The sequence below is a fragment of the Syngnathoides biaculeatus genome, chromosome 2, assembly GCF_019802595.1.
Source record: "Syngnathoides biaculeatus isolate LvHL_M chromosome 2, ASM1980259v1, whole genome shotgun sequence".
NCBI classification, from domain to species: Eukaryota; Metazoa; Chordata; class Actinopteri; order Syngnathiformes; family Syngnathidae; genus Syngnathoides; species Syngnathoides biaculeatus.
Window position 1 is genome coordinate 10,955,221 of NC_084641.1, and position 20,470 is coordinate 10,975,690.

General features: G+C 39.2%; 1 protein-coding gene across 2 annotated transcripts in view; it reads left to right on the forward strand.

Annotated features, from left to right (window-relative positions):
* Nucleotides 1-20,470, forward strand: part of prkar2aa (protein kinase, cAMP-dependent, regulatory, type II, alpha A) — a 61,261-nt gene that overhangs the window by 10,763 nt on the left and 30,028 nt on the right. For both annotated transcript variants that reach the window (XM_061833124.1, XM_061833115.1), the window contains exon 3: nt 16,047-16,082. In XM_061833124.1, the coding sequence (XP_061689108.1) occupies nt 16,047-16,082 (36 nt within the window). The remainder of the gene's footprint in view (nt 1-16,046; nt 16,083-20,470) is intronic.

Genomic DNA, 20,470 nt, shown 5'->3' on the forward strand with positions numbered 1-20,470 from the left:
CACTCTCAGATTAGCCAACTCTACAATTAAAGCATACATTTTAAGCACAAATAAATACATTTCTGAAATTATTTCATTATATAAAGTATCTAAAATATATATCTATTTCTACTATGCAGTTTATCATCAGGAAAAGTTAAAAAAAATGCTTTAAAAAGCCCAATTTTTTAGGCTTAGAACCCATTATTTCTTTTTCCATTAATTGTAATGAGAAATATCGATTAGGTTTTCGAGCAAATCACTTCTCGAACCGCCTTCTGGAAGGGGGTGTGGTCGAGAACCGAGGTTGTACTGTAAATTGTGCTTTCATTTAATTTGTTTTAGTTTTACTACTTTGGTTTTTATGTCCAAAAAGAGAATAGCAATTGAGTACATGTATTCCAACTTTCAATTCAATTTGCAATTCAAGGTTTTCTCCAACTCGTTATCTTGTGAATAAACTCACTCTCTATCTATCACACCCTGTTACACTCCCTGTGTTGACCTGGATATACCAGACCAATCTCATTAGACAAGATGGATTACAGGGAGAAAAGGTTATTATAGGCTTGAGCAGAACTGTCTTTGCAATGCTAAGAAAATAGAATTAACAATGATGGAAACAAGTCAAGTGAAAAGGCTTGACGTGAATTGGTGGAAGATATTTAACGAGAAACTACTAATTTACAGTAAAATTATACCCATTTGAGTTTTGTACTTGAATCTGTCTCTTCAAGGTATTCGGCTGAAAGGTATCCTTGATTTTCTGAATCCCTCTTAACCTCCGTCAATCAACCATTTACTTGGAGTCTTTTTGATTGTGTTTATGATTTTGTGAAACACTCAGGCAAAGAGAATAAAGCAGATTGACACTCTGCTCAGCTGGGATTTTCCACATTGAGCGGGTACACAGCAAGACATGAGCACCGCCATAATAGAGGACCTTGTCGTAAGGCAAAAGTTTTAACTACGTGGCACAGAGAGAAAAACATCGACACATTGGGTCCATGGTCAGGAAACTCCCCAGATCTTAATCCCATTGAGAAATTGTGGGAATCCTCAAGAGAACAAAAAAAAAAACAGACAAACTCCAAGCATTGGCGAATTGCAGTTTAAAAAAAAAAAAAAGGGGGTCAACAAGGCAAATATAGATTTTTTTCAATTTAATTTTTTTTTTTAATTTTTTGGGCATAAATTTCATTTGTCAATAAAAGCCTTTGACATTTATTAAATTCTTGTAATTATACTTCGGTATATCATTGTGACATAGAGTGAAAAGCTCTAAAAACAATGATGCGGCAAACTGTGAAAACCAATACTTGTCATGCTCAAAACTTGTGGCCATGACTCTTTACTTTGCAGATAATTACCTGTGTTTGGTGATTGAATTTTACGGACAATCCACTGTGGACTACGGCAGTCACTCAGATTTGAAAAATGTACGGGTGTGGTCAGTCATGCCCGCAGATATAAAGTTGTGGATGTGATTAGGGATGGACTCTCAAGACCTTAAAATAACTTACTGGCTATGCATAAAATGACATTTGGGAGTTATTAGAACAAATAAGTTCATAATTTGTACATCACTTATTATAAATTCAAAAATAAATAAAAAAAAGATTAGTCATACATGATACTGTTAGTCCAATGATAGTGATGTGATGTCAATGACTTGGAGGATTTTTCACATGTTCATATTAACAGATTAATATAAATGCAAATTAAAATTTAAAAATAACAAATGCCAGCATAATACAAAATTAGGAAAAAACGACAACTTCAAGATAACATGGTACCACGGCGGAAAATGACCATTTAGGTATATGGACAGACTAGTCTAACGTTTGTACTTTAGATCAAGTCAAAGTAAGTCACAATCTCATACTTATACAATGAAACGTTACCTGTTATATACCAGAAACGTTTTCAGTGTAACTGAATTTCCTTTGACGTGGCTCATGATGTTGAGGACTTAAACGTAAATGCGCTCGCAGTACGTGAAGAAGCTTTTGGCATAACTTCCGAACATGCTCAGTACGGTTAACTTGCATTTCCTGTTACCCGGTGAATACTGATTGTTTAGGATCAGGCTTGTTTTGTTAACAACGTTTAAAAAATAAACACGTAAATTAATGTGAAGACTACACAAAATAAGTGACGTCTTTCAATATCTATGTATTTCTACTCATAAATTTTTCGTATGTGATTTTTTGTGCTCCACTGTGCTGATTTTTGAGTGCGATGGCGTGTGGGCGCATATGCGCCCGTCAATTCCCAGTGACTGCTATGGTATTGTACACTTTTGTACGCATTGTCAATAAACTATCATAGAGGAATATTAGTACCCCCACACACAGCATAATAAGGAGTGTGAAGTTAACAAATTTGTTCTCATCCACTTTTATGTAATTTGAAGCAGGATCAGCTGAAACTGAATAAAAACCTAAGTCCTTTCAGAGGGTCTAAATAATTCATCTCTTATTTGAATTTACCTCATTTGAATTCATTCGAATGTATTAGATGCTGTCTCTTTAGCTGGTTCAGCCACTGTTGCTATAGAAACTACTGGCCTTCAGGAACTTAGAGCCAATCTCTACCAACCGTAACTTTGATAGGCAGTTCCCTTGTTTCAATTTTTTCGATTGTCAGAAGGTTAATACAAGCCCATAGCCCTTTTACCTTTTTTTTTCTTTGAATTTCTATTTGTAAGTCCTTCATGGGTTGTAATTGTTGATATAGTGGGAAAGTTTGAGGTTTTTTTTTTCTCAATGGAACAGAAGGTATGCAGGCAACTACATGAGTATTTAATTTAATGACTCCGCTATAAAAATGTTTGCACTTCTTTTTGACTCTAAATGGTCATGTAATTTGAGACCAGCTTGGTCTTGTTTATGTTTCACTCCAGTGGTTTGATGAGCACTTGTTCCAATTTCCTACCCTCTGACTGTTGTTTTTTTTTTTTTTTTTTTAATTTTTTTTCATTTTAAATGCATTCTATTCTGTTGCATATTATTTTACTTACAATGTTTTCATGCCGGAAAATTCACAATTTTTATTATTTGTACTAAAATCCTATTCAACTGCAAGCGTTTTATTGAGTCGAGTAATTTATGTTGGAGGAATTGCCAAGCAAAGGCTTGTGGGAATGTATGTCCCATAGCAGCTGTTGCATGTTATGGTGACATATAAGATGATATTTTGGCTCAAAATGTGATGAATCAAGCAATCAATTCAGCACAATCAACATAATTGTTGATGAATTGATGATTATGCCAATTTATAGTCTCAGTGCAGAAATGAAGTGGTGCTATTTTTAGTATTCTTTGTCATGTTTTAAGAACTCCAAAGAAACATGGTCTTTTAGTTTGGAGCAGGAAAGTGATCCTGACTATTGGATTTTTAGTGCAAGAAGTTTAAAGAGGAAACAACATTGCCAGCTGCATTGCCAGAGGACTCATCCATCTTCTACTTCTTTTCTGGGTGCAGCGGAGGCAGTAGCTATAGCAGGGGTCCGCAGACTTTCATTTCCCAAGCCACTTCAGCTCTTCTGGGGGGATATCGAGGCTTTCCCAGACCATCTGAGAGACGTAGTCTCTTCAGTGTGTCCTGGGTGTAGTCACCGGTGTCTCTTTCTGGTGCGACATCCCCGGAACACCTCACCAGGGAGACATTCGAATCAAATGCCCTAGCCACCTCATCTGGCTCCTCTCATTGCGGAGGTGCAGCCCCTCCTCGTTTACCGAGCTTCTCACCCTATCTATTAGGGAGAGCCCAGACACCCTGCTGCGGAATCTTTTCTCAGTTGGTGGAGCGCGTCGTCCAGTGACCAAAGGTCGCCTGTTTGAATCCGGCTCCAACTGTTGACATGCCGAAGTGTCCTTGGGCAAGACAATGAATACTACTTTATTCTCAGAGGGCCTGGCATACCCTTGTGTGGCACCAGCTTCCCATTAGTGTGCAAATGTGTCTGAAAGGGTGACTCTGAGTGAGGGTTTAAGCGGTTTGCGCACTGTGATGATGTTGGTGAAGCCCAATTTGCCATTTACCACTTAAATCTAATTAATGAGAAAATTCTACCATGCTGTAACAGAAAATAGTTTTTCTTCTTTTTCATCTGCCATACTGTAGTTTGTAACAGTTAATTTTTGCTGGCCTATGTACTGCAAGTAGAAAATTGGTAAAAACTTTACAGGATCACTTGCTTTGAAAACTCAAGTTTGTGCTGATAAAGATACACGAAATAAACAAAGTATTCGCTCACTTGCCTTGACTCAGATATAAATTGAAATGACATCTCAATCATAATCCATGAAAATAAATTGAATCCACGCTCTGCAACTAAAGAATATTAAGCTCTTCTGGAAATGCCTTCAACAAGATTCAGGAGTGTGTTGTGTTTTTTTGCACTCGGCGATTAATTAGTAAAGTAATAATAATTTAGTTTAATAAATTTTTATTTCATGTTCTCACAAATATTCAAGCATGCGAATATTACGATCCAAGGAAAAAATGTGGCACAGCGTGGTTTGTGTATGCAAATTCTGACATGTAAATGCACCCTAAATGCACCGTGTTGGTTGCAGCCAGTACATGACGTATGTTTCTTTTTTTTGGGGGGGAGACACACCAAATGAAAAAAAATTACACACAATATATATATATATATATATAATATTTAAATACAACAGTTTCAGAAATCGTCATTTTAATGGTAACAGTCAGTGGAAAACCCTGTTGATGTGCTAGCTAACAGCTAGATCAGAGGACTTGCCTTCAAATAACGAATATTCACACATAAACATCATACCAACACATGCATATATTTCTTCTGCAAAATGAGTTGAAAGTTTTGACTTTTTTCTTTTAAGCATCACACTGCATTTCCCAAGAGGTTGGCTGTCTACAGAAGAAACAGCAACTACAGAATTTGAGTCATCTTTATTTTGCCAAGTATGTCAAAAATACAAGAAATTTGTCTCCTGTAGTTGGAGCCGGTCAAGTATAACAGTCAGTTGACAAAGAATAACTTTGAGACATAAATACATTGCGAGAACAATAATGGAGTAACAAAGGTTGCGAGTAGAACAATAAGAATGCCTAATAGAGCAAGTCCAGTGCAATGACCATTGTGCAAAGGGAGCCAAGATTGATACAAATTTATTCGGTTTAAAGTGACGAGTAGTACGATAATCTGGGAAAATGTCGATTGTGTGAATGGTGCAGTTGCTACTCAGTCATGAGTGGCCAGTATTGGTCAACAACAGATGTGCAATTGGTGCAGCGTGGTGAAGCTATTACAGTGAACTTTTCTGGTATTATGGAGAGGACATCGAGTCCAAGTGGACCATGTTATAAGGAGGACATGAAGTCCGAGTGGACCATGATCCACGCCTCAATTGTCGAGGCAGCCGACTAGAGCTGTGCCCATAAGGTGGTTGGTGCCTGTTGCGGCAGCAATCTCCGAAACCGTTGGTGGACACAAACAATGAGGGATGCTGTCAAGCTGAAGACGTTCCATCAGGCTTTATTGGTGTGTGGGACTCCTGAAGCAGCTGACAGTTACCGGTTGGCCAACCGAAATACAGCTTTGATAGTCGCTGCAGCAAAAACTTGGACATGGGAGGAGTTCGGTGAGGTCATGAAGACTCTTCTGGACGGCTTCAAAGAAGTTCTGCTCCACCATCTGTCATCTTAGGAGTGGGAAGCATTGCACCATCAACACTGTGTATAGTGGGGGTGGGGCGCTGCTGACCTCGACTCGGGACATTGTGAGTCTGTGGGGAGAATACTTCGAAGACCACCTCAGTTCTACCGACATGCCTTCCCACGTGGAACTTTGATTTCTCTGGAATGGGGTGTCCTATTTTTGAGGTCGACGTCTCAAAGGTGGTTGAAAAGCTCCTCGGTGGAAAGGTGGATGAGATTCACCCAGAGTTCCTAAAGGCTCTGGATGTTGTGGGGCTTTCCTGGTTGACACGTCTCTGCAAGATTGCATGGACATCGGGGACAATACCTCTGGATTGGCAGTCAGGGGTGGTGGCCCCCCTTTTTAAGAAGGGGAATCAGAGGGGGTGTTCCAGCTACAGGAGAATCAAACTCCTCAGTCTTTGTGGTAATGTCTATTCAGGAGTTTTGGAGCGGTGAGTCTGTCTGATCTTGGATTCAGGAGGAGCAGTGTGGTTTTCGTCCTGGCCGTGCAACAGTGGACCAACTCTACTCCCTCGGCAGGGTCCTTGAGTGTCCATAAGAGTTCAGGCAACCAGTTTACATGTGCTTTGAGGACTTGTAGAAGACTGTGGAGGGGGCTGAAGTATGGGGTACCAAACTAACTCCTGATAATGGCTTTTCGGTCCCTCTACGATCGATGTCAGTTTGATCTGCATTGCTTGTAGTCAGTTGGACTTGTTTCAGGTGGGGTTTTGCCCTTTGCCACCGACTCTTCATAAATTTTTTGGGATTAAATTTCTAGGCACATCTGAGGCATAGAGGGAGTCCGATTTGGTGGCCGTAGTATTGCATATCTGCTTTTTGCAGATGATGTGGTTCTGATAGCTTCATCAAGTCATGTTCTCCAGCTTTCACTGGACCGGTTCACAGTCGAGTCTGCAGCTCATGTGATGAGAATCAGCACCTCCAAATCTGAGACCTTGGTCTTCTGTTGGAAAAGGGTGACATGCCCTCTCTTTGTCGGGGAAGAGATGGTTCCCCAAGTGGAGGAGTTGAAGTATCTTGGGGTCTTGTTCACGACTGAGGGAAAATGGAACCTGAGAGTGACAGGTGGATTGGTACAGTGTCTTCTGCGACGCAGACTTTGTATTGGTCCATTGTGCTAAAGAAGGAGATAAGCCGAAAAGCTAAATTCTTAATTTACCAATATATGTTCCTACCCTCAGCTATGGTTACAAGCTATGGATCGTGACCGAAAGAAGATCCTGGATACAAACAGCTGAAATGACTTTCCTCCAGAGGGTGCCTGGGCTCTGAGAAGCTTGGTCATCGGAGCTCAGAATGCATTGAGAGGAGGCAGATGAGGTGGCTGGGGTATCTGATTTGGATCCCTCCCGGACTCCTCCCTGATAAGGTGTTCCGGGCACGTCCCAATGGGAGGAGACCCACGGGATTACCCAGGACACAGTGGCGAGACTACTTCTCTCGATTGGCCTGGGAACGCCTCAGGATCCCCCCGGAAGAGTCGGATGCAGTGGCTGGGTTAGAGTAAAGTCTGGTCATCCCTTCTAAAGCTACTGCCCCTGCAACATAACCTCAGATGAGTGGTGTAAAATGGATGGAATGTGACAACCAACAAACTCAAAACAAAATAGTGGCAACGTGTTGCAGTTGAATGGTGTTTAAGAAGTTAATTGCAAGAAGAAAGAAGCTGTTGGAATGTCTTGTAGTTCTAGGTTTCATTGTTCGGTAGCCAACCTGAGGGAAGGAGCTGGAAGAGCTAGTGACCGAGTTTATAATTCCCAGCATTATTCGTATTTGCTAAAAGGAAGAATGCTAGCAGTTTTTTTTTTTTTTTTAACATATATAGACCCATAAAAATTATTGGAATGTCAGGGTCAGTCCGTCCCCCCCATAGTGAAGACATTCGGGTTTCTGATCAAAATTTGAGACAAAAGTCTGAGTCTGTCCTGGAACTTGAACCCTGTAAACTATTAGCCGGATGTGCTCACACTATTCCTTTGTGCCCCTTAACTGATCATAACTAGAGGTTCCTTAAATCAAATCATATTAACTTGTGTCCATTTTCTTGGGCCCAAATGTTCATGAGACTGTGATGGCAAGTGGAGTGAGACACTGGGAATGTCGTTGAGTATGTTAAGTGTCCAGTGCTGAATGAATGATGGGAGAGAGCACGAGAAACAGTGTGGTTGGGAAAGAGATAAAGATAAAATACACGAGAGAATGTCTCCCACCCTCATTTGTTGTTTTCTTACCCTTCATGGTCACTGGGGACTGGAGGCCTACCAGCTGGTGACCATTCAATCCTAGCGGCTCCAAATACATTTAAACATCTTGTCACACCAAACCGTTATTGAACATGATTAGTTTTGTTTTAAAAAAAAATAATAAAAAAAAAGACCTTCAACTGCAACAAACTCTTATGATGTGGAACGTTATCACGTCACGTCATAGATCATTTTATAAAAAAAAAAAATTTCAATGCGACCTGTGAACAGTTCGGTCCCCAAAAAGATTAAACAGTAAAAATAAGTCTTCTATATAACTCCACTGTACTTCAAATTTTGCTAAAGACCACTTCATCCAACATCTTCCCAATTCTTGCTACTCTGTATTATGATTATTACTGTTTTTAAAATGTAACCTCTTGTTTCACTGCCTCCCCAAGTCTATTGTATGCATTCATTTGGCTGGCAAAAGAAGACATTATGCTGCAAATATTTCTCATTGCCTGCTCAATGATCCTAAATTCTTGCGGAACTCCGTTTGTTTCCATTAGATAGACCCAAATTTGTTGATTAATAAATGATACATAGCTTGACATTTTGCTTTGATGGTCCTCTGGGGTGATTAAATGGAGCAGAAAAAAATGTTCCAGAAAAAAAATGTTCCAGAGTATATCCATGTAATTAAAAAAAAATCAGCATATTAAGTAGATAAAATGTTTTCCAGTGTTTCCCACAGGACTGGAATCTATTTTTGGTCGTGCATATCTGGCGGCTGGCCGGAGGTGAGGGTTAAGGTTAAACCGTTAAAAAATATCTTATGAAATAAAATATTCCAATGAAATAAAATGCATTTGCATCAATGAAAAAATAGAAAAACACATGCAAAGATACAGTGGTACCTCTACTTACGAAGTCTCTAGTAATGAAAAATTCAAGTTATGAAATGCCTCCTTGGAAAAATATTGTCTCTAGTTACAAAGGAAATTCAGGACTTGAAAGCAAAAGCACTGGATTCCCCAAATTTCACCGAATGTAAACATCCTGTATCTTGGCTTGTGTGATGAGATAGAGCTGGCGTTTGGAACGGATTACGCTATTTACATGTAAAATGCGCTTCTACTTACAAAAAGTTCACTTTACAAAATGATTTCCGGAACAGATTTTCGCAAGTAGAGGTACCACTGTATTACTATAAAATAAAAAGGAAACATTCACAGCGCTCTATACTTTTACTTTGGTAGCACAGGGCCATATGTGTAGTCTCATGTAATTGCCATCTCAGCTTTGTATAAAATATTGACAGTAACTCAAGATACATCTGCAAAAGTAAATATAAAGTTTATCTGCCATAAGCAGTGGCTGAATAAATTGCTAATTTCTTTTATATCATTTTAATACAATAGAAACCCACATGTGCATATGTTCAAATAAAATCAAAGCATTAAAAGGCATCCTTGTGTTCACATGTATTTTACAGTTTTTATTTTTTTTAAATGAAAGTTAAGGTAATAAAGATTGTACTCAACATATCTGCTGCACATTTTTTTTTTGTTCATGTGTGTGTCCAGTTCAGATAGAGCAGAATGGGGAATCTGCATTCCCTTTATGCCGGAAAAGTTTTAATGACACAGTGGAGTTATTCAGCTTTCTCTTTGATATCTTAGTATTTTATGTGAAGTGTATTGAGGATCACAGTCAGCTGAACAGAACAGAATTTCTAGAGGGGGTCGAGAGACAAAGACAAAGCTCTAACTGTAAACACAATGCTAAAAGTAAATCATTGCATATGTAAAACAAAGAAACATCAAATATGGATGAAAATAGCTTTTTGTGAAACTGCATTTCAAGCAGAACTTTCACTTTGATGTATTTTTTTTTTGATAATTCAAATATCTGTTTTCTTGTTTAGTGTATAACACACTGAAGGATATTTGGATGGCAAAGTACCAGTTTGCCAGTATGTATTTTCAAACTGATGACTCATGAACTCAGAAACATGTGCAGTTTTGTGTGTGTGAGAGAACGCATGTGTGGGTATTTAAGTTGTAAGTTTTTTTTTTTTTAAAATACAGATCCTGTAATGTAATTATCCCAAAATATTAAGCTCTGCGACTGTGAGCAGTTTCCATACATTTTCTCTGCTGTATGGCAGAGTGCTAGTTTGCGGTTAAAAAAAAACAAAACCCTGAGCATGGTAGCCATCACTCTGGATATGATCTACAGATGGTTAAAGGCAGTTTTAGGAATTAGCTGTGACTGTGGAAATTCGGGTCAGAATCTACTACACCAAGGTTTCGGACTTTGTCTTTGGTTTTAAAGATAGTGAGTCCTGGTATTTACTAACAGCAATTCTCTATTCTTTATTGACAAAAATAATTCTGTTATGGGTCACTTTAAATTTTGGCTCCTCCAGTTATCTGCTTTAGACAGTGACACAACACCTAGACTGAAGTACAGTGGTATCTCTACTTACGAATTAATTCGTTCCGGAAGTCGTTTCATATCGTCAATTTTTCATAAGAAGAACACTTTTTACATGTATAATGTCACAATACATTTCAAAGTACATGATGAATAATAAAAAATTATGTTCATTTACCTTTGGCGTTGGGCGACTATATGAAGAGAAGGGTGAGTGACAAGCAAAAGGCACCGTGGGGAATGGAGGAGGAGGCAAACATTTGGCAGCCGAGAGAAAACATATGTACGAATGTACGCACGTAATTCTACTCACGGTGTTTGGAGGAAGATGAATGATGAGTTCCATCCCAAGAGGACCATCTTTACTGTAAAGCATGCGGGTTGTAGCATCATGCTTTGGGGTGTTTTTCTGCACGTGGGGCAGGACAACTGCACTGTATTAAGGAGAGGATGACCGTGGCCATGTATTGTGAGATTTTGGGGAACAACCTCTTTCCCTCAGTCAGAGCATTGAAGATGGGTCGTGGCTGGGTCTTTCAACATGACAATGACCCGATGCGCATCAAGCTATGCAGAGGTTCTGGGCAGGGCAATGGCTAGGTCACATCAATGCGGCTGTTGTCGATCGCTCGATCGCGGGAGTGGCCGTTAGAATTGCAGCTAATCCCCCATAATCATGAATAGTGTACATGTTAGTAGTATGGAGATATGGGGGTGGGGGTGATTATTATTTGATTATTCTCAAGTTTTTATCATGACATCCCTACTCAAATCTGGTTGCCCTGATTTTGAGGCTCATCAATGTTTAGCATCTTGTGGGAAACCCTCTGTGTTTGTTCCAGCAAAATCTTTTTTTGATTGTTGTCTTTAGTACATGCACCTAACCTCATGGAGTGTGCACTTCATCTGGCCAACTGTTGTAAATGGGTTTTTATTTACCAGGGAAATAATTCTCAAGTGAGTTTTTTTTATTTTATTTTACCCGTGGTCTTCCAGGCCTTTTGGTGTTTCTGAACTCACTGGTGCATTTTTTTTTTTTTTTAGTTTTAGAATATTAATTTGGCCAAACCTAATGTTTTGCTCTCCTGATGGGTTTGTTGTGATTTTTCAGCCTAATGATGTCTTCCTTCACAGATAGTGACTACTCTTTGGATGTCATATTAAGAGTTCACAACAAGAGATTCCAAATGAGAATAGTACACTTGAAATGAACTCGAGACCTTTTATCTGCTCTTTGTAAATGGGGTAGTGAGGAGAATAACACACACTCGGCTGTTGAACAACTGAGCAGTCCATTTTTTAATCTTATTACTTAATCTGATTACTTTTGGTCCCTTAATGTACACTCTGTTATAATTCCTTCATAGTTCACATATGAATGATACACTTACCCAGTGAATGACATCTCATTTCAAATCCATCATGTTGTTTAGAGCCAAAAAGGCAAGAGTATTATCACTGTTCGGAGACTTATCTGTCATTGTTCAATACTTACAATATCTGCAGTTAATTTATTTGCACTGTAGAGTACATAATTTTAATTTTAAGATTTGAGATGTATGCACATTTTCTAAAAATACATTTGTAATCAATTTCAATTTGGTACTGTACAACCCATTCCAAAATACTTCTATCATCATTTTTACACTTCAATTCATATGGTGATATGAATTCTAGATCACCTCACCAAGCTCTACGAGAAGTTTGTTTTTAGAATAAAATTATCAGTGAATGTTTCTTCGTAGTCTTTATTGATTTTTTTCTATTAATGACATAGTACTGTATATTGTAGTAGATTTTTGTCACCATTCGCTTTCCCTTTGAACTATCAGTCCACACATCCTGTATGTATTCCTTCATCCTTCATTCTTGTTTTTCTTTGACCGCATTTTCATCCTTTACAACTTTGGATCATTTTTAAAATCTTTCTCTAAGTCTAAAATCTTTAAATTTTTTTTTAACATTCAAGTCTTCAAATTTAATACTATCAACTACCATATGTCAGATTTCCAGAGATCTATTTGTTAAACCTTCTGGTCAGTCATTTGTTTCACCATCTGTGTGAAACCCGCCCACCCCCGCCCACCCTGCCACCTCCCCAGGGTTTTTTTTTTTTTTTTTTAGCTCTTTCATCTTCTTTCAGTTTAACAGTTCTGATGGCACATTCTGAGTGTACATCATGGGAGGGGGAGAGAAGATATCGAAAGCTTGTGTAAGGGTTTGTGGTGAGGAGGAAGTGGGAAAAGGAGCGATGAACTGCCATGTTACGTGGTAGATAGTGGAGAAGGGAGTTAGATGTCGCTAAGAAAGAGATGAGGGGAGGGAGAAAGGGGTAGTGTTGTTATGGCAATGAGATCCTCTTTGTGTTAGGTTGCCAAGGAAACTTCATGCTTACACTTAATACAGCCACCAGCATCCCCCCGCCCCACCACACAAACACGACTGCTAGGTGAACACTTCACACGTTGCACACGCAGACACATACACCCACACAGCTGAACACACATGAGCAAAAATATTTCAATTACAGTTCGTTGCAATGTACAATGTATGTTCAATGCCAGGCCTGAAGTTGGTAGTCAGGTGACGTTCATTTTTTTAGGTTCCTATCTATTACTTGAAGTATGTGCTGTACATATTTTCCTGAGGAAGTATTTCCAGTGGCAGCAACAAAGAGCAAAGGACACTCAAAAATAGACAGAGCTCTTATTCAAAGTAACATTCTGTACAAGTCTTTATTTTGATTTCCGCTAAATTTAAAAAGCTTTGTTTTCACAGTTGCTTAGTAGGATTTTGGAAAAATTGCAGCTTCTTTAAGCTTTGTGAAAAGGTAGCTTGCCTTTCAAAAAAAAAAAAAGAAAAAAACTGTTGGTGAATATAGTAATTCGATAATTTTGCTTGTATTTGGTCTCATTTAACTCAAGGTTCTATTGGCTTCAGCTGAAACCTAAACCTGCCAAGGACAATTCACAGAGAGCCAAAATAAGATATAAGAACAGAAGAGCTCTATGAGTTAAGGAGAGGGTAAACAAAGTGTCGTGTAAAAATTAGTCTCTATCAAAGAGATTTAATTGTTATAACAGGTATGGTGTTTAGTTAACCAATTAGCTTTTATAAAGTTGGATGTTTTTTTTAATGATTTTTTTCCTCTGCCTTTTTTTGGTTGGTGTTCACTCAGGCAGTGTGTAATTGACACTCGGTCAGTTGCATGAGCTAATTATTTGGAAATACATAATTCACCCCCACTTCAATAAATTAAATTGACTACACTTAAGATCAGCCTTGCAGGAAAAGTCACCCCATTCACAACCCAGCCCGTTACAGGCGTTTTATTTGTTACCATTGAGAAGGTAAATCTCTTGCCTCTTAGGTGTCGAATAATAGTGTGAACATTGTGAAGAGTAATATAAAAGAGCACGAGACTCCATCCCTCTCTTCAGGTGAGTGAGGAAAGTGTCATGTATGTGTGATGATCCTCCAGTCTCTCAGCTTCACAGTCTCGATCTAATGGGCTCTGACAGGATGGTTATATGGTAACAGCACACTCTTAATGTGTTGATGTGTCGTGTGTCGCATGAGAGAGCCATACCCCCAGATGCTTTCAACAATCTTGGGATTATCAAGCAGCTTTTCATTTACACACACTGTGTTAACTGGCAACTATTTACACACGCACACGTTGTGAAGTAGTTCACTTAATGCATACTCCTTCAATTGGCCTCTTAATTATTGTAATTTATTGTGTATAATGTGCCCTGAAGTATCATGCACACGTCTGAAGTTCATTTTAGTAAATCAGGAAAACTCTTCTACCTTGGTGAATATGTAGCTTCGATTTCCAGCTATCCATGTGCTCATAATATAACAAATTACTTGAATTTTTATTCTTGTAGGTTTATACTTTGACTGTGGTAATTTTTTTCAAAACTGTCTGTCACGAGTAATATTGATACAGTGGAACCTCAAACTTCAAACGGTCTATTTTCCAATGCAAATACATGTTTTGGCAGTTGAACAAATTGGAGTTTGAATACTTCACAAAAATGAATTATGTTCGAACCCCAAGGTTCCATCTTAATATTTTTTGTGGATGTGCTTATGTACCGGAAATAACTCGGCCACGCTTAATGTTTAAAAACAAAACACTCTTAATTTGCCCATTGGAGTTGCTTAATTTTAAAAGGGTGATTTCATGAGATGGCCATTACCTGCATTTGTGCAGTCATGCCACCAGGCAATTTCACATTCATGCTGCTTTATCAGCCAAATAATCTGTTTTTTCGTTAATTTATTGTCATCGGTTGGAAGACTTGCAGTTGTTGTTCTGTGCCTAACAGACAGGTTGCACCTCATTATAAATGAGTAGCATCAGTTTCCAGATGCGCTTAAGCATTGCTTACCTGTATTCCTCATTGTCAGAGCTTAGAGACAAAGTTCGACAGTGCTGATAGCGCAGCCACTTGCCCTGGCTACTATCTACAGAAGCTTTTCCTCCATCTCTGGGAATTGCTCGACTCCCACGTCCCAAAGCTATTGCATGTGCTTTATGGTCTAAGAGTTTGTCCTTCATTTTCCTTCACAATCTACCATTTGATTCACCCACTTTGAACTGCGCTCTGCTTCGCAGTTTCCCACGTCTTCGGCAGCAGTGATTTATTTTAAAACCAGCTGCTTAACCATCCCTTTTGTGTCTTAGTTGATGTTAAAACAAGCTCACATGTAGTCATTTCTGCTGTACGGTGCAGTAGCCACAAATATGCTACGATAAAGATGGTTACATGCCAAACTCTGGAAGCAGGTTAAGAATCTCAGTTGCGCAGAGCACATTACCGTAATCTATATAAATGTTTTAACAGGTTGTATGGCATATTAGAATGTAAGTGTACACCTTTTTCACAACCATTAAGTACCTTTATACAGCTATACAATGTGATTTGCTTTAAAAAAAAAAATGCTCAATTTGTTTATGTAATGTGCTCTATTGAAAAAAAAATAATAATAATTTGGGAAAGATTTGCGCATTATTCATGAGGAATTACAGTATTCCTGATTCTTATTCATATCTATTATTTTCTCCTCCAGGCACTGATGAATATTATGGTCAAATTTGCGGTGTTTCATTAAATGGAATTTACGCTACGGAATGCCCATCCCTTAGGTAAGCAAGTGCTGGGACTAAATTTTAAAGAACCCAGCCTGTTACCGTAGGGATCTCTGTTCACACTTATGTGTGTTGTTCCATAACTATAAAACTAAACGTCTTAATGCGTATACAACATCTCCAAGGCCATTCAAGTCCCCCAAGTTCGTCTGTCCATTGTCAACAGTAATTGAGTGCGTTTCCTCCCATCAAAATACTATAGCATTTATCCCGTACATGGTCATGCTGTGGGAGTGGGTGTCCTGTCGAGTGAGAATTTCTTCTACTAAATGAGCTGATGAACCCATTGAATTTTTTTTTTTTTATTTATCAGAGCAAAGTTAGTTGTTGGTATCATAGCACGTTGCCACCATTAAGACCTTTTTGAACACGTCTTTTTCTCCCTATCTGACTTTCTCATTTTCTTTGTGTCTTTGTCTCATGTTGTGTCTTTTTATTGTCTTTTTTAAAATCTGTTTTCAATGAAATTACATTGTATGATGTTAAAAAAAATAGAATTACATTAATGTCTTTTGGTTTGTGTAAACACAAACAGTTCACTTTCATCTCCCCATTTTTTCTGTTTGCAGCACCGCCACCAAGCAGATTCAACAGAAGAGTGTCAGGTGAGATTCTGTGTGTGTGTTTGCCTGTGTATTTACTAATCTATCGTTGACGTCATGTCCCCTAAGGGCTATTCACACAAGGTATGATATTGCATACCTCACTGGCTAAGAGGTGCTTTTGCGGTGTAGGCACGTTTTTGTGTTGACCATGCATGTCAAACACTTGTATCAGATAGACTGACGGTCTCGTTCACTCAACTTGTTTTTTTTACAATGAGTCTCCTGCGCGGGCTGTCCGTCCGCACAGCCTTATTAATGTGAGGTCCCAAAGTATTTGGCCAGTGATTGTTTGGGGGATTTATGCCTTTATACAGCTTCACTAAGGGTTCAAAATGATGAATTCAGTGTAAAAGATTCCTCCAAAAAAAAAAAAACAATTTATTTGCTATTTTATGCAACGTACAGTCGTCGTCCTTTCGGCTTGTCCCGTTAGGGGTTGCCACAGCTCCTCATCTTTTTCCATGTAAGTCTATCTCAGGCAGCTTCCTCTCTAACACCCACTGCCCTCATGCCTTCCTTCACAACATCCATCTACCTTCTCTTTGGTCTTCCTTTCGCTCTTTTGCCTTGCAACTCCATCTTCAGCACCCTTCAACCGATACTCACTCTCTCTGCTCTAGACACATCCAAACCATCAAAGTCTGCTCTCTCTAACCTTGTCTCCAAAACATCCAACTTTGGCTCTCCTTCTAATGAGCTCATTTTTAATCCTATCCAACCTGCTCACTCATAACATCTTCATTTCTGCCACCTCCAGCTCTGCTTCCTGTGTTCTCTTCAGTGCCAATGGTTTCTAATCCGTATATCATGGCTGGCCTCCCCAATGTTTTATAAACTTTGCTCTTCATTCTAGCAGAGACTCTTCTGTCGCAAAACACACTAGACACCTTCCGCCAGCTGTTCCAACCTGCTTGGACCCATTTCTTCACTTCATTTCTACACTCACCATTGCTCTTGATTTTTGACCCCAAGTAGGCATTCAAACATTTTTTTCCTTCTGGTAATTAAGTCTTTAAATTGATCAGCGAACTACTCTTTTCTGCCTTGTGCTATTGTTGAGACACGCCCTCATTCCCTGCTGGTGAATCAATATTAGTATTGGCAATATATTCTCTAGACTATCGCACAACTCGTCACTTTGAACTGCTCCCTCAAGAATACTTGTTTTTGTGCCTTCAGAATGTGTTGAACATAGGTCTGTCATGAAAATTACTAAATCAACGTATCGTTCAATAAATAAAATGGACTTGAATCTTTTTCCGGTGTCAATAAATTGACATTGTGGTGAGGTGGTGTGTACATCAGATAGACGAGAGTTGGACGGGTGTGTCGTCAGCCGCTATTGGGCTCATGGATTGCTGGCAGACTTGTTTACTCTTGGAAGTGTTCTCTGTACAATATTCCATACTCCACAGGCTTGCTTCATATGCAGTGCAGAGATTCACAAAACAGGCACACATAAAGTGAAGAAAAAAAGTATTTGAACATCCTGCTATATTGCAAGTTCTCCCACTTGGAAATCATGGAGGGGTCTGAAATTTCCAAAGTAGGTGCATGTCCACTGTGAGAAAGATAATCTAAAAAGGAAAATCCAGAAATCACAATGTATGATGTTTTTTTCTAATGATTTATTTGTATGATACAGCTGCAAATAAGTATTTGAAGACCTGAGAAAACCAATGTTAATATTTGGTACATTAGCCTTTGTTTGCAATTACAGAGGTCAAACGTTTCTTGTAGTTCTTCACCACGTTTGCTCACACTGCAGGAGGGATTTTGCCCTACTCTTTCACACAGATCTTCTCTAGATCAGACAGGTTTCTGGGCTGTCGCTGAGAAACGGGGAGTTTCAGCTCTCTCCAAAGATTTTCCATTGGGTTTAGGTCTGGAGACTGGGTAGGCCACGCTAGAACCTTGATATGCTTCTTATGGAGCCACTCCTTGGTTTTCCTGTGTACTTTGGGTCATTGTCATGTTGAAAGACCCAGCCATGACCCATCATCAATGCCCTGACTGACGGAATCATACATTGTGATTTCTGGATTTTTCTTTTGAGATTATCTCTCTCACAGTGGACATGCACCTATGATGAAAATTCCAGACCCCTCCATGATTTCTAAGGGGGAGAATTTGGAATATAGCAGGGTGTTCAAATACTTGTTTTGTTCACTGTTTGGGAGAATAAACTATTTGTTGTTTGGTGCTAACTAGCTATCTTGCAAGCTAATAGGCAAGTCTGCAAGCTATTAAGTTTAGGTAAACTGCTTGCTCTACCATGACATTGTTAAAGCATCTGCACTTAGTGTTTTTGTGTTGCTTCCCAATTAACACAAACACTGCAACATTAACCATTTATTTCGCAGAACCTCAGTGCTACATGTTATTCAGCCAGTAGTTGATGACAGTGAACACCAACATATATTTGATTGACAGTACAAGAGCTCATTTTTGACAGACCAACACCATAATAGCTGGGTTTGCATGGAGAGTTTTTTTTTTTGTCATTTCAATTGAAGATCTCTGGCTAACTGTTTACTTGACGTGATATATTCCGATTGAATGCATAGATGGTGTGTACTATGACTGCCATTTATTGCCATCATACAAAACGCTTCTAATGTAACAGTGCATACTTACAGTGGGAAAAAAAACAAGTATTTGAACACCCTACTATATTGCAAGTTCTCCCACTTAGAAATCATGGAGGGGTCTGAAATTTTCGCAGCCCTGTAGTGAGCTAGTGCTAAGTGTATGAGTGGAGGAAAGGCGGGAACCGATTCTCACAGTCTGGGGTCTGTTGGTCAACAATTCCTGAACTTCAAACACGACAAGTTGAGTTTTTATCAAATTTGATCTGACCATATGACATTCTTCCAGTCCTCTTCTTGGTCATCTAAATCAGGGGTGTTAAAGTCATTGTAATACCTCAAAGTTTTCATATATATGGCAATATGATATTTTGGTACACATTTTCACAAGACTCTTACAAGTAGACACACATTTTGCCTTTGCGGGCCACATAAAATCATGTGGGGGACTGTGTTTTGCCCCCGGGCCTTAACTTTGACACCAGTGATACAAATGCTTTCTAGAAAACTGCTGACAGACAGACCTGGAGATGTACTATCTTAAGCATGGGAACATGTCTGGCACTGCAGGATTTGAGTCCCGTTTGGTGTAGTGTGTTCCTAATGACAGCTTTTGTTACTTTGGTCCCAGCTCTTTGCAGGTCATTCACTAGGTCCCCCCCATGTGGTTCTGGGATTTTTTCTCAATTTTCTTGTGATCATTTTGACCCCACAGAGTGAGATCTTGCGTGGTGCTCCAGATCAAGTGAGATTATCAGTGGCTTGTATGGCTTCCATTTTGTAATAATTGCTCCTGCAATTGATTTCTTCACACCAAGCTGCTTGCCTGTTGCAGATTCAGTGTTCTCAGCCTGGTGCAAGTCAACAATTTTGTTTCTGGTGTCCTTTAACTGCTCTTTGGTCTTGGCCATTCATAGAGTTTGAAGTATGACTGTTTGAGGTTGTGGAAAGTTAGTCCATTAGTACAGGCAATGAATGGAGGAAAGAGAAGTTAAGGGTCTGTGAGAGCCAGAAATCTTGGTTGTTTGACCAAATATTTCCCACCATAATGTGCTATTCTTTAGAAATCACGTGATTTTCTGGAATTTTTTTCTCCTTTTTTTTCTCTTCTCATTTTGGTGTGACTGTGGTTAGCCTCTGCCTCACAGTTCTGAGCACTGGGATTCAAATCCCTACCCGTGTGGAGTTTGAATTTTCTTCCTGTGTGAGTTTTCTCCAGGCACTCCGGTTTCCTCCCACACGCCAAAAACATGCATGGTAGATTAATTAGAGACTCTAAATTGCCTGTCGGTCTGAATGTGAGTGTGAATGGTGGTTTGTTTCTATGTGCCTTGTGATTGGCTGGCGACTAGTTCAGGGTGTAGCCCGCCTCCTGCCCGAAAATAGTTGGGATAAGCTCCAGCACGCCCTTGACACTAGTGGAGATCAACGGTTAAAAAATTAGATGGATGGATGTCGGTCACGGGTGAGGTAGCCTATGATTAACATTACAAGCCTGGGAGAACTTGCAAAATTGGTGGCTGGCAAAATTCACATTTCTTTGTACTGCCTATTGTTAACGTATGTAAGAGACTTTTTGTCGGCTTCAGTGGGGAGCTCCACTGATTAAAACGCTGTTGTGTGTTAGCTGATGTTTATCTTAGTAATGTCCTTCTGTGGTTTTCAACTGTGTATTCTTCAGCTTTATCAAACTTCACTGCAATGTGGTTAATTAAACTGAGTAACTGTATTAGAATACCACATTAGTTTCTCACAGTAGAACAAAAAAAGCTCAATTCAAATAAACTGGAGAGGACCATT